This window comes from Hemiscyllium ocellatum, chromosome 9, assembly GCF_020745735.1.
Source record: "Hemiscyllium ocellatum isolate sHemOce1 chromosome 9, sHemOce1.pat.X.cur, whole genome shotgun sequence".
NCBI lineage: Eukaryota > Metazoa > Chordata > Chondrichthyes > Orectolobiformes > Hemiscylliidae > Hemiscyllium > Hemiscyllium ocellatum.
In genome coordinates, this window is record NC_083409.1 from 111,917,456 (window position 1) to 111,936,551 (window position 19,096).

The following is a 19,096-nucleotide window of genomic DNA, read 5'->3' on the forward strand; positions in this document are numbered from 1 at the left end:
AAGCTTTTCCCTGTCGGGAGGTTACTCACTTTATAGCACTGGAACTACTGACCTTGAACTTAAATATGCAGTCCATGCATTGATTTTTTTTTAAGCAAATGCTTACCATTAGTGCAGCAATTTTCCAATTTTGTTTTTGAAACTCGACAGTTTCATGGTTTATATGTATTCATTCCAAAAACTAGCAAATCTAACATTCTTACACTTTAGGACCATTTTAAATCAAGCAATCTTTGTAGCAGTCGGATCATCAAAATGACAAGATTGCAAATGTAATGCAACAATATAAACACAGCATTTAACATGTGCAATTTAACAAAAAAGGTATTTACTTTTTCAGAACAGAAGTACTGCAAAACAGAGAAATGTGTGCTAGAAATTATGAGGAGCATGGATAGGATAAATAGACAAAGTCTTTTCCCTGGGGTCAGGGAGTCCAGAACTAGAGGGCATAGGTTCAGGGTGAGAGGGGAAAGATATAAAAGAGACCTAAGGGGCAACTTTTTCACGCAGAGGGTGGTACGTGCGTGGAATGAGCTGCCAGAGGATGTGGTGGAGGCTGGTACAATTGCAACATTTAAGAGACATTTGGATGGGTATATGAATAGGAAGGGTTTGGAGGGATATGGGCTGGGTTCTGGTAGGTGGGACTAGATTGGGTTGGGATATCTGGGATAGCATGGACGGGTTGGATCGAAGGGTCTGTTTCCATGCTGTACATCTGTATGACTCTATAAAGTTGCTAAATGCAGAGAAAGTTCTGTTTGACAAGAAGTCAAAAATTGAGGTAATTGTGCAATTTGTTTTCAAAATTGTAAATCACACAAGATTTTGGTTTATAAGAATATAATGTTTTTACTTGAACAGTTGATCAACACAATACTTTTAAACAAAACAAAGAAGGGAGTTAAGCTTGCTAGTCGTATTGCACTGCAAACAAAGGAGAATGTTTTTGTTAAGTAATAAATTCCCCATTCAGTTCATTTTCATATTCAAGATGCTTAATTATGCAGGACAACAAATGTTTAAAAGGGCAGAGCTACTGTGTAACATGCAACCGCGGTTTGACCTTAAAACATTACAAAACATATTCTACCCGCATTGATTCTCAAGGAGGATCACTGGACCCAAAATGTTAACTGATTTCTCTCCAAAGATGTTGCCAGACCTGCTGAGTTTTTCCAGCAATTTGCTTTTAGGGTTTCTATCAGCACGGATACAAAGGATCGAAAGAATCCACTGTGTCAAACGTGTGCTTCTGTACAAATGGCCCGATAAATTTATCAAAGACCCCACTTCACTACGAACACTTCAAAATCTCAAAAAAAGTTACAAAAAACCACCAACCCCACTGTCCTTGCAAACAATATGAACTCCAGCCTCTTTTTCTTCTTAAAGTCTTGATCATCTTGTCTGCCAGAAATTGTACCAGCCTGCTTGAAAGTTATTTTATCCAATTTCTCCCCATTCCCTGCCACAGTATCAAGACAGTTCTTACAGGATGAAATCTGAGACTTCCATGTAACCTGACAAAAGATCAACTTTCCTTCCTTAGTCTTTCACTCTAACGGCACGTCCAGTGCCTCACCCCTGACATCCAGCTGTGACCTAACTGCAGTCAAAGGACCAATTAAAAGTGGCTTCTCTTCAGGCTTCCGCACTGTACCACTCCCCTCTCCCTGGCCTCCTCCTCATCTACATGCTGTCCATAAATGACATCATCTGAAAGCATTATGCAAGTTTTTAAATTTACACTGCCATCATCCAGCTCTGTCTCACCAACACTTTCCTCTAACTGAACTGTTGCTAAATGATCAAACTGCCTGCTTCATTTTAAGTACTGGAGGAGCAGAAAGTTCCTCTAGCTAAATAGCACTACAAAATGAACCTACTATCAACTACATTACCAGCTGCTTCTTTTAAGACCCTAGGATGTGATTCATCAGGATCCAGGGACTTTTCAACACACAGTTCCAACAGTTTACTCAGTATCACCTCCCTGGTAACAGCAATTATCTTGATTAGATTAGATTAGACTTAGATTAGACTTACAGTGTGGAAACAGGCCCTTCGGCCCAACAAGTCCACACCGACCCGCCGAAGCGAAACCCACCCATACCCCTACATTACCCCTTACCTAACACTACGGGCAATTTAGCATGGCCAATTCACCTGACCCGCACATCTTTGGACTGTGGGAGGAAACCGGAGCACCCGGAGGAAACCCACGCAGACACGGGGAGAACGTGCAAACTCCACACAGTCAGTCGCCTGAGTCGGGAATTGAACCCGGGTCTTCAGGCGCTTTGAGGCAGCAGTGCTAACCACTGTGCCACCGTGCCGCCCACAAATTCTCAATTCTGATATACAGCTCTCAATTCGCTCTCAATTCTGATATACAGCTTTCTTTGGGAATTTTGCTTGTCTCCTTTTTTAATAATGTAAAACACACCCTCAATTTGTCTGCCATCTCTTTATCCTTCATTATTAATCCCCCAGAATCCTGTTGTATAGGACTAACACTTGGTTAACTTTTTTTAATATATCTGAAAAAGACTTGCTTTTATATTTTTGATTAACTCTGTCTTACTCTAATTTTGCCCCCCTTATTAATCTTCCAGTAATTATTTCTCATTTTATATTCTGTCATGTTAACTATATTTGCAAACCGATATGACTTTTCTTCGAGTTTGATAACATCTTTAACTTTTTTTTAAGTCAATCTCAGGTGGCAGGTTCATCTTTTCAAATTTCTCTCATTTTTCGGAATATCCCCTTAAATGTTTTGTACTGCATCTGTATTTACCTATTCTTTAACCTAAATTGCCAGATCATGTTCACCAGTTCTGTTTTTTAACCCTTGTTTACTTCAAAAACATCATCTTGGACCAACACTGCCCTCCCTTAAACTGCACATAAACTTCAATCATACAGTCGCTGCTACCCAGGGACATTGCCACTCAAAGGTCAGAAATCAGTCCAATCTCTACTGGAGGTCTCTTAATGTCACAACTTTTACAATTTGCCAGAAATCTAAAACACTGAAAAGATAGCAGAGATTGATGAAGTAACCAAAATACTTAAGTTAAAAAGAAAATGCAGGAGAAACTTAGCAGGTCTCACAATGCATGGAGAGTTAAAGTTTCGAGTTGGATGACATCTTCCGAATAGTGCAATAATCCACTATTTGAGCTCAAGAATACAAAGACAAATGATCCACTGCAACACTGAGGGTACCATCAGCAGCAACAATCACTCACTAAGGAGTTTAACTGCCACCTGGGAAAATCTGTGTCACTGGTCATGGGTTCTGTGGGTCCTTCCTTACCTCCTCTTGTTGACAGATGTTCTCAAAGAATTGTCTTCCTTCATACAGGTCAGTTTCTTCTGAGAGAGGGTCTCACACATATTGGCATCCATGTTACACTTCTTGAAGGAAGACTTCATGGGGTGTTTGAAACACTTCCTTTGTCCACTCATTCGACTGCCTTCCTTAAGCTAGGAGAAGTTTATTTGCTTTGGCAGTCAGATCATCGGCATCTTCAGCACATGGTCAGCCCAGCGGAGTTGGTTTCAGATGATCAAGGTCTCAATGCCTGTGTTATTGGCTCCTTCAAGGTTGGTGCAACTGTACTCCCAACTGATGCAGGGAATCCATCTCAGCTTTGACAACACTTCAACAGCCTTGAAGTGGTATCTATATGTAGCCCAAGTTTCAAAGCCATACTGAGGCATCAGAAGGATGACTGTCTTATACTCAAGGATGTCATTATCAGCACATGGTTTGGAGATGCCAGTGTTGGACTGGGGTGTACAAAGTTAAAAATCACACAACACCAGATTATAGTCCAACAGGTTTAATTAGAAGCGCACTAGCTTTCGGAGTGACGCTCCTTCATCAGATGATGAAGGAGCGTTGCTCCGAAAGCTAATGTGCTTCCAATTAAACCTGTCGGACCATAACCTGGTATTGTGTGATTTTTAACATTATCAGCTCAGATGTCATGCATGAAGACTTTCGGATTGGATGAGGGTTGGATCTCTGCATTGATGACAACGATTAGACAAGTAGCAGCTTCCCAAGGGAGGAGAAATATTGCACATTTGGGATGATTTGTCTGTTGATCTTAGCGGAGGGATGGACCGGAAAGTGCCCTGGAAAGGATTAGTAAAGGACTGGAGTCTTTTTGAGTTGTGGCTGAGACCAATTCTTTGGTGTGTTTCTACAAAGACATTAAGCAAGGCTTCAAGCTGATCTTTTGAGATCGCAGAGATGACATTGTCATCGCAGACTGAAGATCCACGAGTGACGTCAGAATAGTTTTCTTCTTGAATTTCTTGTCTGCCTTGTCACAGATGCCATCTTTCAGATGAAAAGTTAAACCAAGTCCCTATCTGCTTGCTCAGGAGCACAGAGCCACTATTTGTCCCTTAATCAACATCACAAAAACAACAGATTATCCAGTTGTCCTCATCTTGCTGTTTGAGTTGGATGAATCCAAATTAGCTGCCATATTTTTGAATTATAAGTGACGACACTTAGGCTCGAAGGGCCAGATGGCCTACTCCTGGTCCTAGTTCTTATGTTTGAGAAAGCACTGAAACATTCATTAGTTGAAGTTGAATGCAATTGTATCTTTTTAAAAGCGCATGATCATGGTGCAATTTTCTGGCCCCAAATGCAATAATCTGAATACAACTTCATACCATGTTTACTATTTGGTAAGTTTCCAATCTTATCTGCGTTCATCTCACATAGAATCCAAAAACAACTTATTGTATTTATGGAGCATAATGGATCAAGGTGTTTCACACAGGCTTTAACAAAATTTGACATTAAACCATGTAGACAATAAGCTAAAAAAGAATCAAAGAACTGTGAATGCTGGAAATCAGAAACTTAAAACAAAAATTGCTGGAAAAACTCGGCAGGTCTGGCAGCATCTGTGGAGAGAAAGAGTGTTTCAGGGCCAATGATCTTTCTTCAGATCGCAAGTAGATAGGATAGTGAAGGTGGTGTTTGGTATGCTTTCCTTTATTGGTCAGAGTATTGAGTACAGGAGTTGGGAGGTCATGTTGCGGCTGTTCAGGACATTGGTTAGGCCACTGTTGGAATATTGTGTGCAATTCTAGTCTCCTTCCTATCGGAAAGATGTTGTGAAACTTGAAAGGGTTCAGAAAAGATTTACAAGGATATTGCCAGGGTCGGAGGACCTGAGCTACAGGGAGAGGCTGAACAGGCTGAGGCTGTTTTCCCTGGAGCATCGGAGGCTGAGGGTGACCTTATAGAGGTTTACAAAATTATGAGGGCATGGATAAGATAAATAGACAAAGTCGTTTTCCTGGGGTGGGGGAGTCCAGAACTAGACGGCATAGGTTTAGGGTGAGAGGGGAAAGATATAAAAGAAACCTAAGGGGCAACTTTTTCACGCAGAGGGTGGTACATGTATGGAATGAGCTGCCAGAGGAAGTGGTGGAGGCTGGTACAATTGCAACATTTAAGAGGCATTTGGATGGGTATATGAATAGGAAGTGTTTGGAGGGATATGGGTCAGGTGCTGGCAGGTGGGACTAGATTGGGTTGGGATATCTGGTTGGCATGAATGGGTTGGACCGAAGGGTCTGTTTCCATGCTGTACATCTCTATGACTCTATGACTGTTTTGCTTTCTGTCCACAGATGCTACCATTGTGGTTTATGGGGTCAATGAATTAGATGCAATGCATGTGAATTTCAAATTCTCTGCAAAGAACTGACCAAAAAAAAAAGGCTCCTCCCCTCCCACAGGTGAAGAGTAAGGTTTGGTGTTTAGCCAGGCGAGGGATGATAGACTTGGTCTTTTAGTATTAACAAGGACTCCTTAGCCAGACAGAACAGACAACAGCAGACAAGATAAATTTGCTTTTATTCTGCTCCAGCATGCCTAAACCATAACTGAAGAACAATTGTTACTGCAGCATGAAAGAAAGTGAAATAAAGACTTGCATTTATGTACTATGGGAAGCCTCAGGATGTTTCAGTAATTTGCAGTCACACCAAGGACATTTAAAATATCGTCACTGTTGCAATGCAGGAGGTACGCCAGTCAATCTGCACACAGCAAGACATCAAAGATAAAAATATGTTTTAGTGATGTTGATTAAACAACAAGTAATGAGCAGGACATTCAGAGCTATTCAGTCCATGTTGGATCTCTGCACATCAATCCAGTCAGTCTGTTTCCGATGCTCTGCAAGTTTATTTCCTTCACAGCCCCCTCAATGTCTTTTTGAAATCATATTGTTTCCATTTCTACCACTCTTCCGACCAGTGAGTTTCAGGGCATTATTAATCGCCTAAAAATAAAATTCCTCCACTCATTCCCCATCTCACTCTTGTCCAAAACCTTTAAATCAACATTTTCTGATGCTGGTTATCACAGTGGGCTGCTCAGCTTGCTTCCCACAGCTGACTGGATGGTTAGAACCCTGTTGCACTCAAAGCACGGCAGGTTGTGAAACAAGATCCTACTAAAGGGTATTTCTTTACATATTGTGTGTGCGCATGGGATGGGGAGGTGGGGAAGAATGAGAGACAGTGGGAAAGAAAGAAGACGACAGAATTCCTTGGACTCTCCATTTAAATTTACTTTTGATTATTGAGCAGAATTGCAAATACAATGAGACTTTCTACGAAATTATACTTTGTTCTGAACCCAAATTTAAGATGTCCAAATCTTCTCATATAGTAGGCTCATGTATGGGAAAACAGAAGGCATTTCATTCCCATAATTTGGTCTGAATTTAGAATCACAACACACACAAAAAAATTGAAGGATGAGTACTTGCAAGTGATCTGTTCCTCCAATCAGACAAAAATGGGAAATTGAACACTTGATACCAGAGTAACTAACAGAAATTTGTTGACTTAGCAAGATTTCTGACCATATGCACAGAAAAATCAGTCAAACGTTGACGCTGTCTTGTATTATTTAACTAAGATCACAAGAACAGGAAATTAAATAGGATTGAGCCCAAATCTTAAAAAGTAGTGTTGCTGAAATCTCAAATAGAATCATTATTGAATTATACATGGTAAACCGCTCCTGCATCGCCAATGTTTTTATTAACAAAAATAGTAATGAATTTCTTTTTCTTGAAAGCAGTAACTTCAAATGTACATCATTCCCTTCAGCCAGCCTTCAGGAAACTTTCATCAGAATTCAACACCTGGTACGTTGGTCTTGCTATGTCCTTACCAGAACATTCAGAAGATGAGGCAGATTAAATAAATTCAAAAATAGGAATCAGCATCAGCTATAAAATTATTTCAGGTTATTAAGACAGGATGAAATAACTGAGCCCCAGGAAATGTAACTTCAATTCAAAGCTTCATTGGGAAATGTACGACTGCAGGAAGTCTGCAGTATCCTTTCCCCATAGCAAATGCTAGGGTTGAAATTCCTTCTGTGCACTAGGGTGAGGATATAATGGTATTGCAAATAATTTAAGGGAAGTGCAGCTCTTGGAGTAATGACAAGAATAAATCCCTTCAGGATACTTCAAAAACACTTCTCAGTATAAAACTTGAAAATGTGCATTTCGATCCTTAAGCGAGGTTGAATGACAATGCACACTACCAGATTTAAAATAAAGATTAATTAGAACCAAATTTCATTGAACTCTCAGTATACTTTGATTAAACTGCACATTAACGCCAATTTATGGAGTTATTTACTCTTTTCCAAAATACATAAATTTCATTGAACATGTTCATAAATATAATCTTGTGTTAGGAAGTACGTATCTACCTCATTGCATAAAATAAAATGAAATTCAAGGCAAAATGAAATTTTGGGGTCCCAAATTGTACTTAGTTACCAGTGGCTAAATTCAATTTGACCTCTATTGAAATTTGGTTCAAAAATCCATAGATTGTTCCATAGAATAGAAAGACTTCAATAACCAATTGGCAATTTGCCTGCCGACATAATGGGTCCACAGAGGATCCATTTCCCTAGCCTTCCACACATTCCTGGAACATCTGAGCAACAAGGACATCTTCATCAGAATCCTGCTCATTGACTACAGCATTATCCCCACCAGAGTGATCTCAACACTTTGTGACCTTGGTCTCAGCTCCACCCTCCGCAACTGGATCCTCAGCTTCCTGACCCACAAACTGCAATCAATCAGTCAAGATATACAACTGCATCTCCACCACAATAACATTCAACACTGGAGCCCCCAAGAATGCATACTCAGCCCTCTGCTGAACTTAAAAATATGTTGCTGGAAAAGCACAGCAGGTCAGGCAGCGCTTTTACAGCGACACATTTTTAAGCTCTGATCTCCAGCATCTGCAGTCCTCACTTTCTCCCTCTGCTGAACTTCCTGTACACCCATGACTGTGTCGCCAAATTCCAAATAAATGCTGATGACACCACCATAGTTGGACGGCTAACTAACAATGACGAGTCAAAATACAGCAGGGAGACAGAGAACTTGCTGACATGGTGCAATGAGAACAACCTCTCTCTCAATGTTGGCAAAACTAGAGAACTTCAGAAAGAAAGGAAGAAAACATCTACATCAACAGAACTGAGGTTGAGAGGGTGGAGAAGGTCAAGTTTCTCGGAGTGATGAAGACTGACAATCTGTCCTGGTCCTCCCATGTCGATGTGCCAGTCAAAAAAGCACAACAACACCTCTTTTTCCTCAGGCGGTTCAGGAAATTTGGCATGTCCACAAAGACCTTCACCAATTTCTACAGATGCACAAATGAGGACATATAATCCAGGTGCTTAAAAGCCTGGTACAGCAACTGCTCTGCCCAGGGCTGTAAGAAACTATACAGGGTTGGGTGGACAGCCCAGACTATCACAGAAGCCAATCTTCCACCTACGGTCACCATTTACATGGCTCGCTGCTGTGGAAAGGCTGCCTGCATCATCAAAGACCCATCGCACCCTGATAATGATCTCCAACAACCTCTTCCACCAGGCAGAAAATACAGAAGCCTGAACACACGCATCAGCAGGTTCAGGAACAGCTTCTTCATGGACGTTAGTAGACTGATGCATGGACGCTCTAGCCTCAAATAATGCTGATCTTGCTAATGGTGATCTCGTCTAGCACACATCTGTGCGATGTTATCTGTATGTCTCTAAGTCTTTGCAATCTGGACATCCTTACTTATTATGACCTGCTTGTATTTCTCATAAACAAAGCTTTTCATAGTACCTCGTGGCAATAAATCAATGCAAGTTCAAGCAACGGCTGTGATCATGTTTGTTTGAAATTGATACACAAGAGCCCAAATGCAAATAGTGAGATTTCCATATGTTTTAACATATTTATTCTAACTTTGGGTTTTGGGTTTTTGAGTTCTTAACATGTGGGCTTTTTTGTGTCTGCAGTTAAAAATCAACTTTTAAGTAATTCTTCAGTCATGGTGATTGCTTTCAAAATAGATTTTGTGGTCTAGCTTTAGAATTAAGTGGGGTTTTGTGCACCATTAATAGATTTTCATTTATCTTGGATTGTTTTGCGACTCCACAAGGTAAATAATTGGGCCTCAACGTTTGTAACAGCTGTCTGGAACTTCGTTTTAAGCTAAGGGAAGCTCCGATAGTTTAGACAGGGAGATTTTACTTTTAGTTCTATTTTTATTGAGTTTTAAAGAGTCCCAGGATGAAGATGGCTGTACAGACCAGCATTCTCTAGAAGGGAAGGAATATGTATAGGCTACCTGAGAATGAAGAGTTAGTGTCAGTCTCAAACAAAAAGTGTTGGAATAAAACCCTGAAAAGGTTACTTTAAGTTGAGTATGTTTATGCTGAGGTGTTCAACAGCTAAGGGGAGGTAATGGCACGGTGGTAATTTCACTGGAACAGAAATCCAGGACCTCTGGTGACATTGAGTTCAACTCCTACTCTGGTCGATGATAACTTCCTGAGGCTTAGTTAAAATTTATGGCTTCAAGTATATATTTCTGTTGAACCTGTTGGATCAGGTAGGTAGTCAGCATTTTGCAATTCAACAATAATCTGAAATAAAAAGCTATCCTAATGGTGACCACAAAACCACCACCAATTTGTTATTAAAAAAAAAACAAATGTCTTTTTGTGACAGAAATCTGCCATTTTTACCTAGTTTGACCTACATCATACACACCAATGTGTTTAACTCCTCTGGTTTGGATATCCCAACCAGCACACCCATTTCCCATGAACAAATAAACAAAAGTTCCAGGAGATCATTACCTGCAGTTACAGTCTATATGTTAAAGTCACAGTGACTTAAATTTACCATGGTGTTAGAGACAGGGACATTGGTGTGAGTACAATATGACTGGTGTTGTGGTGTTCCAAGTCATATGTAGATACTGTACCAGAGCTGTCCAGTACTTGTGCTCTATATCACAGCTGTTGTTTTTCTTTTCAATTTGTAAATATGTATTTTGAGATTAATGGGATTATACACATGCTGTGTGTGAGAAAAAGATCTTTGAAGTACATAGCTTCGTTATTCTATGTTCATTTCTTTCATTAATAAGTTTTATTAATGCAAAATATGCAGCATAGCATTTTTATGCTTCAACATGGGGCCAACTTTGTTAAAATCAACACAAATCAAACACAATCCATCAAGCCAGGTTTCAGTCTAGGATGTGGCTCGTGAAGTAATAGCACAAGCCGGGTTCACGACAGTAGTAACAGAGAGATGTGTCATCAGTGCTATAAGGCCTGTGAACCAACTTAATGACACAGCTTGGGAAGTTTGAATGTTAGAGTGGTATCTGATCCTGATGAGATCTAGCACTGAAATTCCGAAACTTTTCAATTCCTCTTCTCGATCCCCTAATCAAACCTGAATAGGTACTGACCTGACAAACCTTCCTGACCTGACAACTCACCAGATCCAACAGGTTGAACTGGAATACACACTTGAAGCCATAAATTTCAATCAAGCCTAAGAAAGTTTTCATGCAAATTTGCAGCAGTCTCTTAGAAAAGCATTTTCTACTTATGCACCTCAGCTATAATCTTAAGCATTCACTCCTTTCAGAGTGGGAACATAAAAGTAGCAGTTTGCACTATCCATAAGATCATCCACAGCTTGCCAGACCTCCATCAACAGCACCTTAGTGAGCCGTGACCTCCATCACCTATAGACAAGAGGGCAGCAGCAGCATGGAAACACCATCACCATTTCCCTTCAAGCCATAAGCTATTCTGACTTGAAATTTTATTATTGCTATTCCATTTTCACTGTGTCAAATTGTGGAATTCTTTTCTTAATCATATAATGGATGTACAGTCAATCCGCCTGCAACAGTACATCGACACATACACAGACATACATACACATATATATATAATATATATACATATGCTTTATATATGGTGGTAGAGCTCACCATCATAATATCAAGAGTAATTAACGATTGACAGTAAGTAGTGGCCTTTCTAGCAACATATCCCATAAACAAATGAAACAAAAATTTGACATTGAAAATATCACTGAGGTTTACATTCTTGAAAAGAATACGCTGCTGAGCATTTTATTTGGCTGAACATCTTCAGAATTTGATCCTTGTCTACACTTCACAGATTAGCATTGTCCATCTGTGCATTCTGGACTTAATTAACTAGGGCCTGGGGCACGAAGAAATAAATGCCGAGACAACCTTTGAGAGAAATATAACTATGGGCAGCTGTTACTGTTGTAGACTGGGATTAATAGCAGAATAATGGGAAGTAAGAAAGAGTTATATCTAGTGGTTTATTACTGCCATATCAAGGTTCATTTCAGTTTCACAGTCCCCTACTCCCACTTTCTCTCCATACCCTTTGATCCCTTTAGCCTAGCAAATATATCTAATGGCTTTTGAAAACATTCAATATTTTGGTCTCAACCACACAGTGACAGAGAATTCCACAAACTCAACACTCTCTGGGTGAAGAAATTTCTCTTCATCTCTGTCCTAAATAGCCTACCTCATATCGTTAAAGTGTGATCCCTGGTTCTGGATTCCACTGTCACCCTGCATTAACCCTGTCTAGTTCTGTAGAATTCCATAGGTCTTCATGTTCTCTCCCCTCATTTTTCTACATTCCAGTGAATATAGTCCTAATTGATCCAGTGTCTCTGCAGACATCAGTCCCGTCATCCCAGGAATCGGTCTGGTCAACATTCATTGCATCCCATCCATAGTCAGAACACCCTGTCTCAAGTAAGGAGACCAAAACTACATACAACACTTTAGGTGAGGTCTTGTCAAGTCCCTGTAAAATTGCAGAAAAACATATATCCCTGCTCGTGTCATTGAATCATCTCATTATAAAGGCCAACACACCATTTGTCTTCCTCACTACCTGCTGCACCTGCATGCTTATCTTCAGCGACTGGTAAGGACATCTAGCTCTTGTTGTACCTGACCTTTCCCAGTCTATTGCCATTCAGATACTAAACGGCCTTCCTGTTTTTGCTATCAACGTGGAAAGCCTCACATTTATCCACATAATACTTCATCTGCCATGCCCCTGCCCACTCAAACTGTGAAAAATCACAGTGAATCATCTCTGCATTCACCTCCCAGCTTTGTGTCATCTTCAAACTTGAAGATATTAAATTTAGTTTGTTCATCTAAACCATTAGCATATATCATAAATAGCTGGGATCCAAGCACTGATCCCTACAGTACCCACTCATCACTGCCTGCCACTCGGAATGTAACCCATTAATTCCTGCTCTTGGCTTCCTGTCTCCCCATCAGGTCTCTATGCATGTCAGTACCCTACCCCCAATATTTTGCGCTTTAATTTTAATGATAACCTCTTATGAGGGACCTAATCAAAGGCCTTCTGAAAGTCTAATTAAACTTATCCAATCTATTAGTAGCATCCTCAAAACATTCCAGTAGATTTGTCAATTATGATTTCCTTGTGTTGATTCCATCTGATCATGTAACTGTTTTCCAAGTGTGCTTTTATTAAATCTCTTTTAATGAACTCTAGAATTTTCCCTATCATCAATGTCAGACTAACTCTTCTGTAATTCCCTGCTTTCTCCCAACCTCCTTTAAAAAAAAGGGGTTTCATTAGCTATTCTCCAATCCACAGGAACTATTCCATGATTCTGTAGACTCTGAAAAATGACTACCAATGTATCCCCACAATTTCTAGGGCCAATTCCTTAACTATTCTGGGATGCAGATTATCAGACTCTATTGGGACTTAACAGTCTTTAATCCTATCAATCTCCCCATTTCCCACTAATGCTGATTTCCTTCAGCTTCTTCCCCTCTTAGACCCTGAGATCCCCCAATATTTTTGGGACATTGTTTATGTCCTCCTTTGTGAAAGCAATAACTAAATAGTGGCACACCAGGTGGCACAACAGTTAGCATTGCTGCCTCTCAGCACTAGGAACCTGGGTTTGATTCCACCCTCTGGTGAGTGAGTGTGTGGTGGTTGCATGTTCTTCCCATGTCTGCATGGAAATCCTCCGAGCAGTCTGGTTTCCTCCCACAGTCTAAAGATTTGTAGGTTAGGTGGATTGGCTGTGGTAAAAATTGTCCTGTAGTGTCCAGGGATGTGCAATTAGATGGGTTAGCCATGGAAGAAACCACATGGAAGTGTTACAGGGATGGGGTGGGCTGTGGGTCCAAGTGGGATGCTCTTCAGAGGGTCATTTCAGACTCAATGAATTGAATGGCCTCTTTCTGAACTGTAGGGGTTCTTTGATTTTAAATATGTATCTAATTAGTCTGCCATCTTTGTTCTTCATTATTAATTTTCCCTGTTTGACCGCAAGGGACCTCCATTTGTCTTCTGTTCACATATCTATAGAAACATTTACAAGCAGTTTGTATGTTAACCTTGTACACTATTCTCCCCTTCTTAATCAATTCCTTTGTCCTCCTTTGCTGAAATCTAAACCAAATATATGCCCACATTGTTCGTGGTTCTATTATTCCATGACCCAGTATGACACTGTATGAAACACCTTTTGGAGGTATTTTCTTGTCAACCTGTTCTGAAATGTTATCTCACACATTTCTGAAGCAGGTGGGACTTGAACAGAGGCTACTTGGTTCAGAAGTAGGGATACGATCACTGCGCCACAGAGTCCTCCTATATTTAGTTTTGTTTTTAATGTTCATAATGATTTCAGTTGGAAAACAAAAGAAACTAAGCAAACTGATCCAAGTTAATTCGTTTCAGATGTAGAAGTAGTGATCTTGTCAAAGTGGGCGTTACAATCCCAGGGCTACAGGAGGGAAGAATCAGCCAGTTTGATAGAGATTGTGCTCATCCAGTCACTACTGGATAAAAGGCAGAACCTGGCCTTACTGTTATGATCTGCCTTCCACACAGCCTGCCAACAATTCTTTTGCATAATGAATTGGGGTCACTTGGGTAAGGCACTGGAGCATATCATTTCACAGGAACAGAACAGGCTGAAACCACACAACACAATATTTGAATATTTCTTCAGGCTGTTTTTGCTGACACTCAGGAACGTGCCCAATAGCTGCAAAATATCTGATTTAGATCTATGTAAAGTGCACTAAAAACCTTAAAAACACAAAAAAAGTTTAAAAAATTCCATTAATGCCTTCCAACACCATGCCCCCTGATGTAAATACTAAAGTTTAAAGAGTTAGCTAACTGCATTATTTTGTGATAAGGCTCAATATTACAATATTTAGAAATTTCATGTTGAGGTACAGTATTGATAGAGATCAGAAGATGGTATGTCCACAGAACCATCTCCGCAGAACATAGCTAAGCTACTTCGTTTTTCAAGACATAGTTTGTTCAGAAAGGAATGTTGCAGCAACACACAAAAGCATTGAAAAGTTTCTCTTACCTGGCCAAAGTTGAAGTAGATAATGCAACACTTCTATATGTTTCTTGAAGTCCAGTGCATTGGCCAATTCCTCAGAGTCTGTAAAAACCCTATGGCTATGGTTGGAAGTCTCCTGGCGCTGACTTAAAAGTACAGGCCCAAAACATACAGCCAGGTTCTGGCAGGTCATCTTATTTACCTCATGGTATGAAGCTACAAGTTTCAGGTGATCTAGCAGCATCTTCAGGGTTGCCTAAGACAGAAAGTACACAGACATGAGCAATGTACAATTGAAGAAAAGCAGAAATCCTAGTGTTTAAAAAATGGTTATGGCTTAAAGTTTTGAAATCAGAGCAGCAAACTGATGTTCTGAATAATCTCAGCTATGCTTGGTGAGATTACAGCATTGAATCAGTCTCACCATTCAGAGATTACAAAGGCCCCAAATATAGCACACCACTCACTGATAAAGACCAATTTCATTCAGTCAATACCTTCTATGTTGCAGGCAATTGTAGGACTACCCTCGAAGTGCAGCCTGAGATGGCACAAACAACTGGTTGTTGAAATGGAGAACTCAAAATGGATCTGAACAGCAACTTCCTCAATAAAGGACAGCTTGTTTATCCTGACTTAACATGACGAGCTTCACACCTCTAGCCTTGTGTGCATACACAGGCTTCTAACCGGACGTTTTCATGTTAAGCATTCACAGAAAGTGCAAGAAATAGGTTCTATTTGATGTAAATCTAGTTCAGTGTAACTTTTACAAAATACCTTGTAAAAGCATTTAGAAATCAGAAATTCAAAAAAAAATCCAACAAGTAGAAATCACATATTTGTTAAATAAAACCACCAAAAGAACTGTGGATGCTGTAAATCAGAAACAAAAACAGAAGTTGCTGGAAAATCTCAGCAGGTCTGGCAGCATCTGTAGAGAGAAATCAGAGTTAATGTTTCAGGTCAAGTGACCCTTCCTCAGAACTGTTCCAAAGAAGGGGTCACCAGACCCAAAATGTTAACTCTGATTTCTCTCCACAGATATTGCCAGACCTGCTGACACTTTCCATCAATTTGTTTTATTTTGTCATATATTTGTCAATTGTTTCTTAAACCTATGCAGGATTGATGAAGGGCTTATGCCCGAAACATTGATTTTTCCACGTCTCAGATGCTGCCTGATCAGCTGTACTGTTCCAGCATCACACTTTTCAACTCTGATCTCCAGCATCTGCAGTCCTTATTTTCTCCCAGAATAGTTTCAAGCCAAATAACCTTCAAAGATAAAGTTAAATATGGAATAAAATCTCCATTATGCACTTACAGAAAATGTCCTCAGTAATAACGTTTCCAAAAGATCTGTATTACCTTTCTCATAAGTACTTTAATAAACAGTTTGAGATGCATATGAAAGGAGCACAGCTGCAAGACAGAAGGCATCAGAAATAACTATTTGATGCTCTGCAACAAACTTCCTTTATAAGGTTCCCAAATAGATCTCAGTCTCTAATATAAAAAGCCACTGTGAGCTCTCACAAAGAGATAGTCACTATTAGACGCCCTCCATGGTTTTTAAAGCTAGCTACTTAAAAGGGAGTTCACTGCATGTCCAAACACATAGAAGTCATTCTCAGAACCGGCAATCTCTGACCGCACTTATTTCGAGTACTTCTAATTTTAGTAGCCTGGGTAAATAAATTGTGCAACTTTGCATTTAGTTACTTAAATTCATTGTATAAAGCAGACTGACTTTCAAATTTGAGCAGGGATGCAAGTTAAATATAATACCCAAATATCTGCAAATTTCTCAGGTCGGATAGTTACCCCACTTAATTTTAGATTATTGCTGGCATCTAAAGAATGCAAAAGGAACAAAACCCAGTGATAAGAATGTTTGTGCTGCACCAATGTAAAGCACATCAATAATATGGCATTACGGCACTGCAAATACACTCCAGACCTCCTGGACTCAATCACAGCACAGCCCCAACTGCAAACTAGGTGGCTCATACTTCAGAATTGCTATTCGGTACAAAAAAGTCTCTGAATTCAAAACCTTCTACCTTTTAAGTTTTGAAATGTGAATCAATGTTCTCCCAATAACCAAGAAATCTTACAATTGCTGACCACATATTTCAGATTCTCATCAATCCTTGTCCATTATTCAAATGAAAAATAATCAAACAGTTTGGAGCTAAAGAGCATGAAGGATTTTTACAAATAAGTTACTAGCTGTACATTACTTCAGAGCCTGCGTTAAATATTGTTAGAAATAGTCTACTATTTATAATGGATAATAAACACTTACAGCAGGAGAGCAACTGAAACAGGACAAAACTCCTAACTAAAATTCCCAAGAGAGTCAAACCAGGAAAGAGGGCAAACCTGAAAAGAAATCACAAAGTCAGCCACATGGGTAGACAGCAGCTTGCTTAAGTGACTGGAACACAACAACACCATCTATCCATACTAGCCAACACAGAAGGAACTGTAGGGATTTCTCTTTTGTTCACTGTAATTTTGCACTGCACTGTTATCCCCACCTCCATCCAGTTTCCAATACGGTCCACCACGACCTTCTCCAATCTGGAGAACACAGTTCTTTCCTCATGTTTCATCTCCTACTGTCATCAACACCATACCTTTTCTAAAGGTTACACAATCCCAACTTCAACATCATCACTTCAGCTTCAGGTTGACTTTCCTATGAAGAAACCCATTGGTTCCTTGTTCTGTTCAGCTGATTCTAAAGATCTTCTGTCAGAGCAACACTTCAAAATATGTAATCATCTTCTCATCAGTCTTGTTGAAAGTCCAGCTGTGCTCCACAGCAAAGGTTTAGCAAATTGCCTTTTCAAGTACAGGCCATTGTCAGATACCTTCATATTTCATCCAAATGATAGGCTCATACAGCAGATAATTTTTAACTACCATTTGATTTCAAAGCAGCTATACTCATTTGTGGTTACATGCCATGCCAGAAACTAAAACTCATTTACATTCAAAATTATTGCAAGATAAGCTTTCACACTGTGCTTAGCATAAAATGCCAAGCCTGCCTCATTACAGTGTAGGACAGGAATTGTAAAGTTTAGGAGATGTCGTCACATGGATGAATGGACAGTGTTACAGAGGTGAAGCAGGATTTCATGTAATGGGAGAGAATATGTAGTCAAAAGCTCAGTCTGGGATTTAGTAAGACATGGTGGTTACAACCAAGTTGATTTGCAGGTGCAGCAGATGATTAAGATTGCAAATAGAATATTTTCCTTCATTGCTACAGGGATGGAGTTTAAAAACAGGAGTGTTATGTTGCAGCTGTATAGGTGCTGATGGGGCCATATCTGGAGTACTGTGCACAGTTTCGACCGCCTTACTTGAGAAAGGACGTACTGGCGAAAGGATGGACAGGAGGTTCTCCAGGTTGATTCCGGAATGGAAAAGCTAGCCTTTCGAGGAAAGATTGTGTAGACGGGGACTGTACTCATCGAAATTTAGAAGAATGAGGGGGGAGTCTTATAGAAACATTTAAATTGTGAAGGGAATAGATTGGATAGACGCAGGGAATATGTTTCTACTGATGGGTGAAACTAGAACTAAGGGGTGTAGCCTCAAAATAGCGGGGAGCAGGTTTAGGACTGAGTTACGGAGGAACTTCTTCACCCAAAGGGTTGTGAATCTGTGGAAATCCCTGTCCAGTGAAGCAGTTGAGGCTACCTCATTGAATGTTTTAAAGGCAAAGACAGAGTTTTGAACAGTAAAGGAATTAAGGTTCATGGTGAGCAGATGGGTAGATCTTATGAAATGGAAGAGCAGGCTCGATGGGCCAGATGGCCTCCTCCTGCTCCTAGTTCTTCTGTTCTTACATTCAATCTGTCTGGTTCAGTCTGAGACAGTACGACATTGAAGTTGATAAGGTGCTTAGCTTGAGGAAATTGCAGCTCATCTAATATAGCTTGTCAAACTAGCAGTCTGATAGCAAATTCCTCAAGACAGGTGATGGAGTGGCAGAGCTAGACACTGTAATTGGAAACATGGCAGCTGGCTCCATCTCCATGTTGCCAAAGGACAACATGTAAAGTTTACTTTTCTTGGGGCTGGGATGGAGCAGTAAAGGAAATATGCTTTAGCATTTCCAGATGTAATGGTGAAGGGGCAAGAATGGAAGCCAATCCAAGCCAGTGAAGATTGGACAGTTACAATTTAAATCACCTTGTAGTATACTATTCTGCTTCACTTTAGAAAGTTATGGTAGAGGC

General features: G+C 40.0%; 1 protein-coding gene across 1 annotated transcript in view; it reads right to left on the reverse strand.

The window, feature by feature from the left end:
* syde2 (synapse defective 1, Rho GTPase, homolog 2 (C. elegans)) overlaps window positions 1-19,096 on the reverse strand; it is a 165,216-nt gene that overhangs the window by 4,365 nt on the left and 141,755 nt on the right. The window contains exon 6 of the mRNA XM_060830651.1: window positions 14,859-15,090. Within this exon, the coding sequence (XP_060686634.1) occupies window positions 14,859-15,090 (232 nt within the window). The remainder of the gene's footprint in view (window positions 1-14,858; window positions 15,091-19,096) is intronic.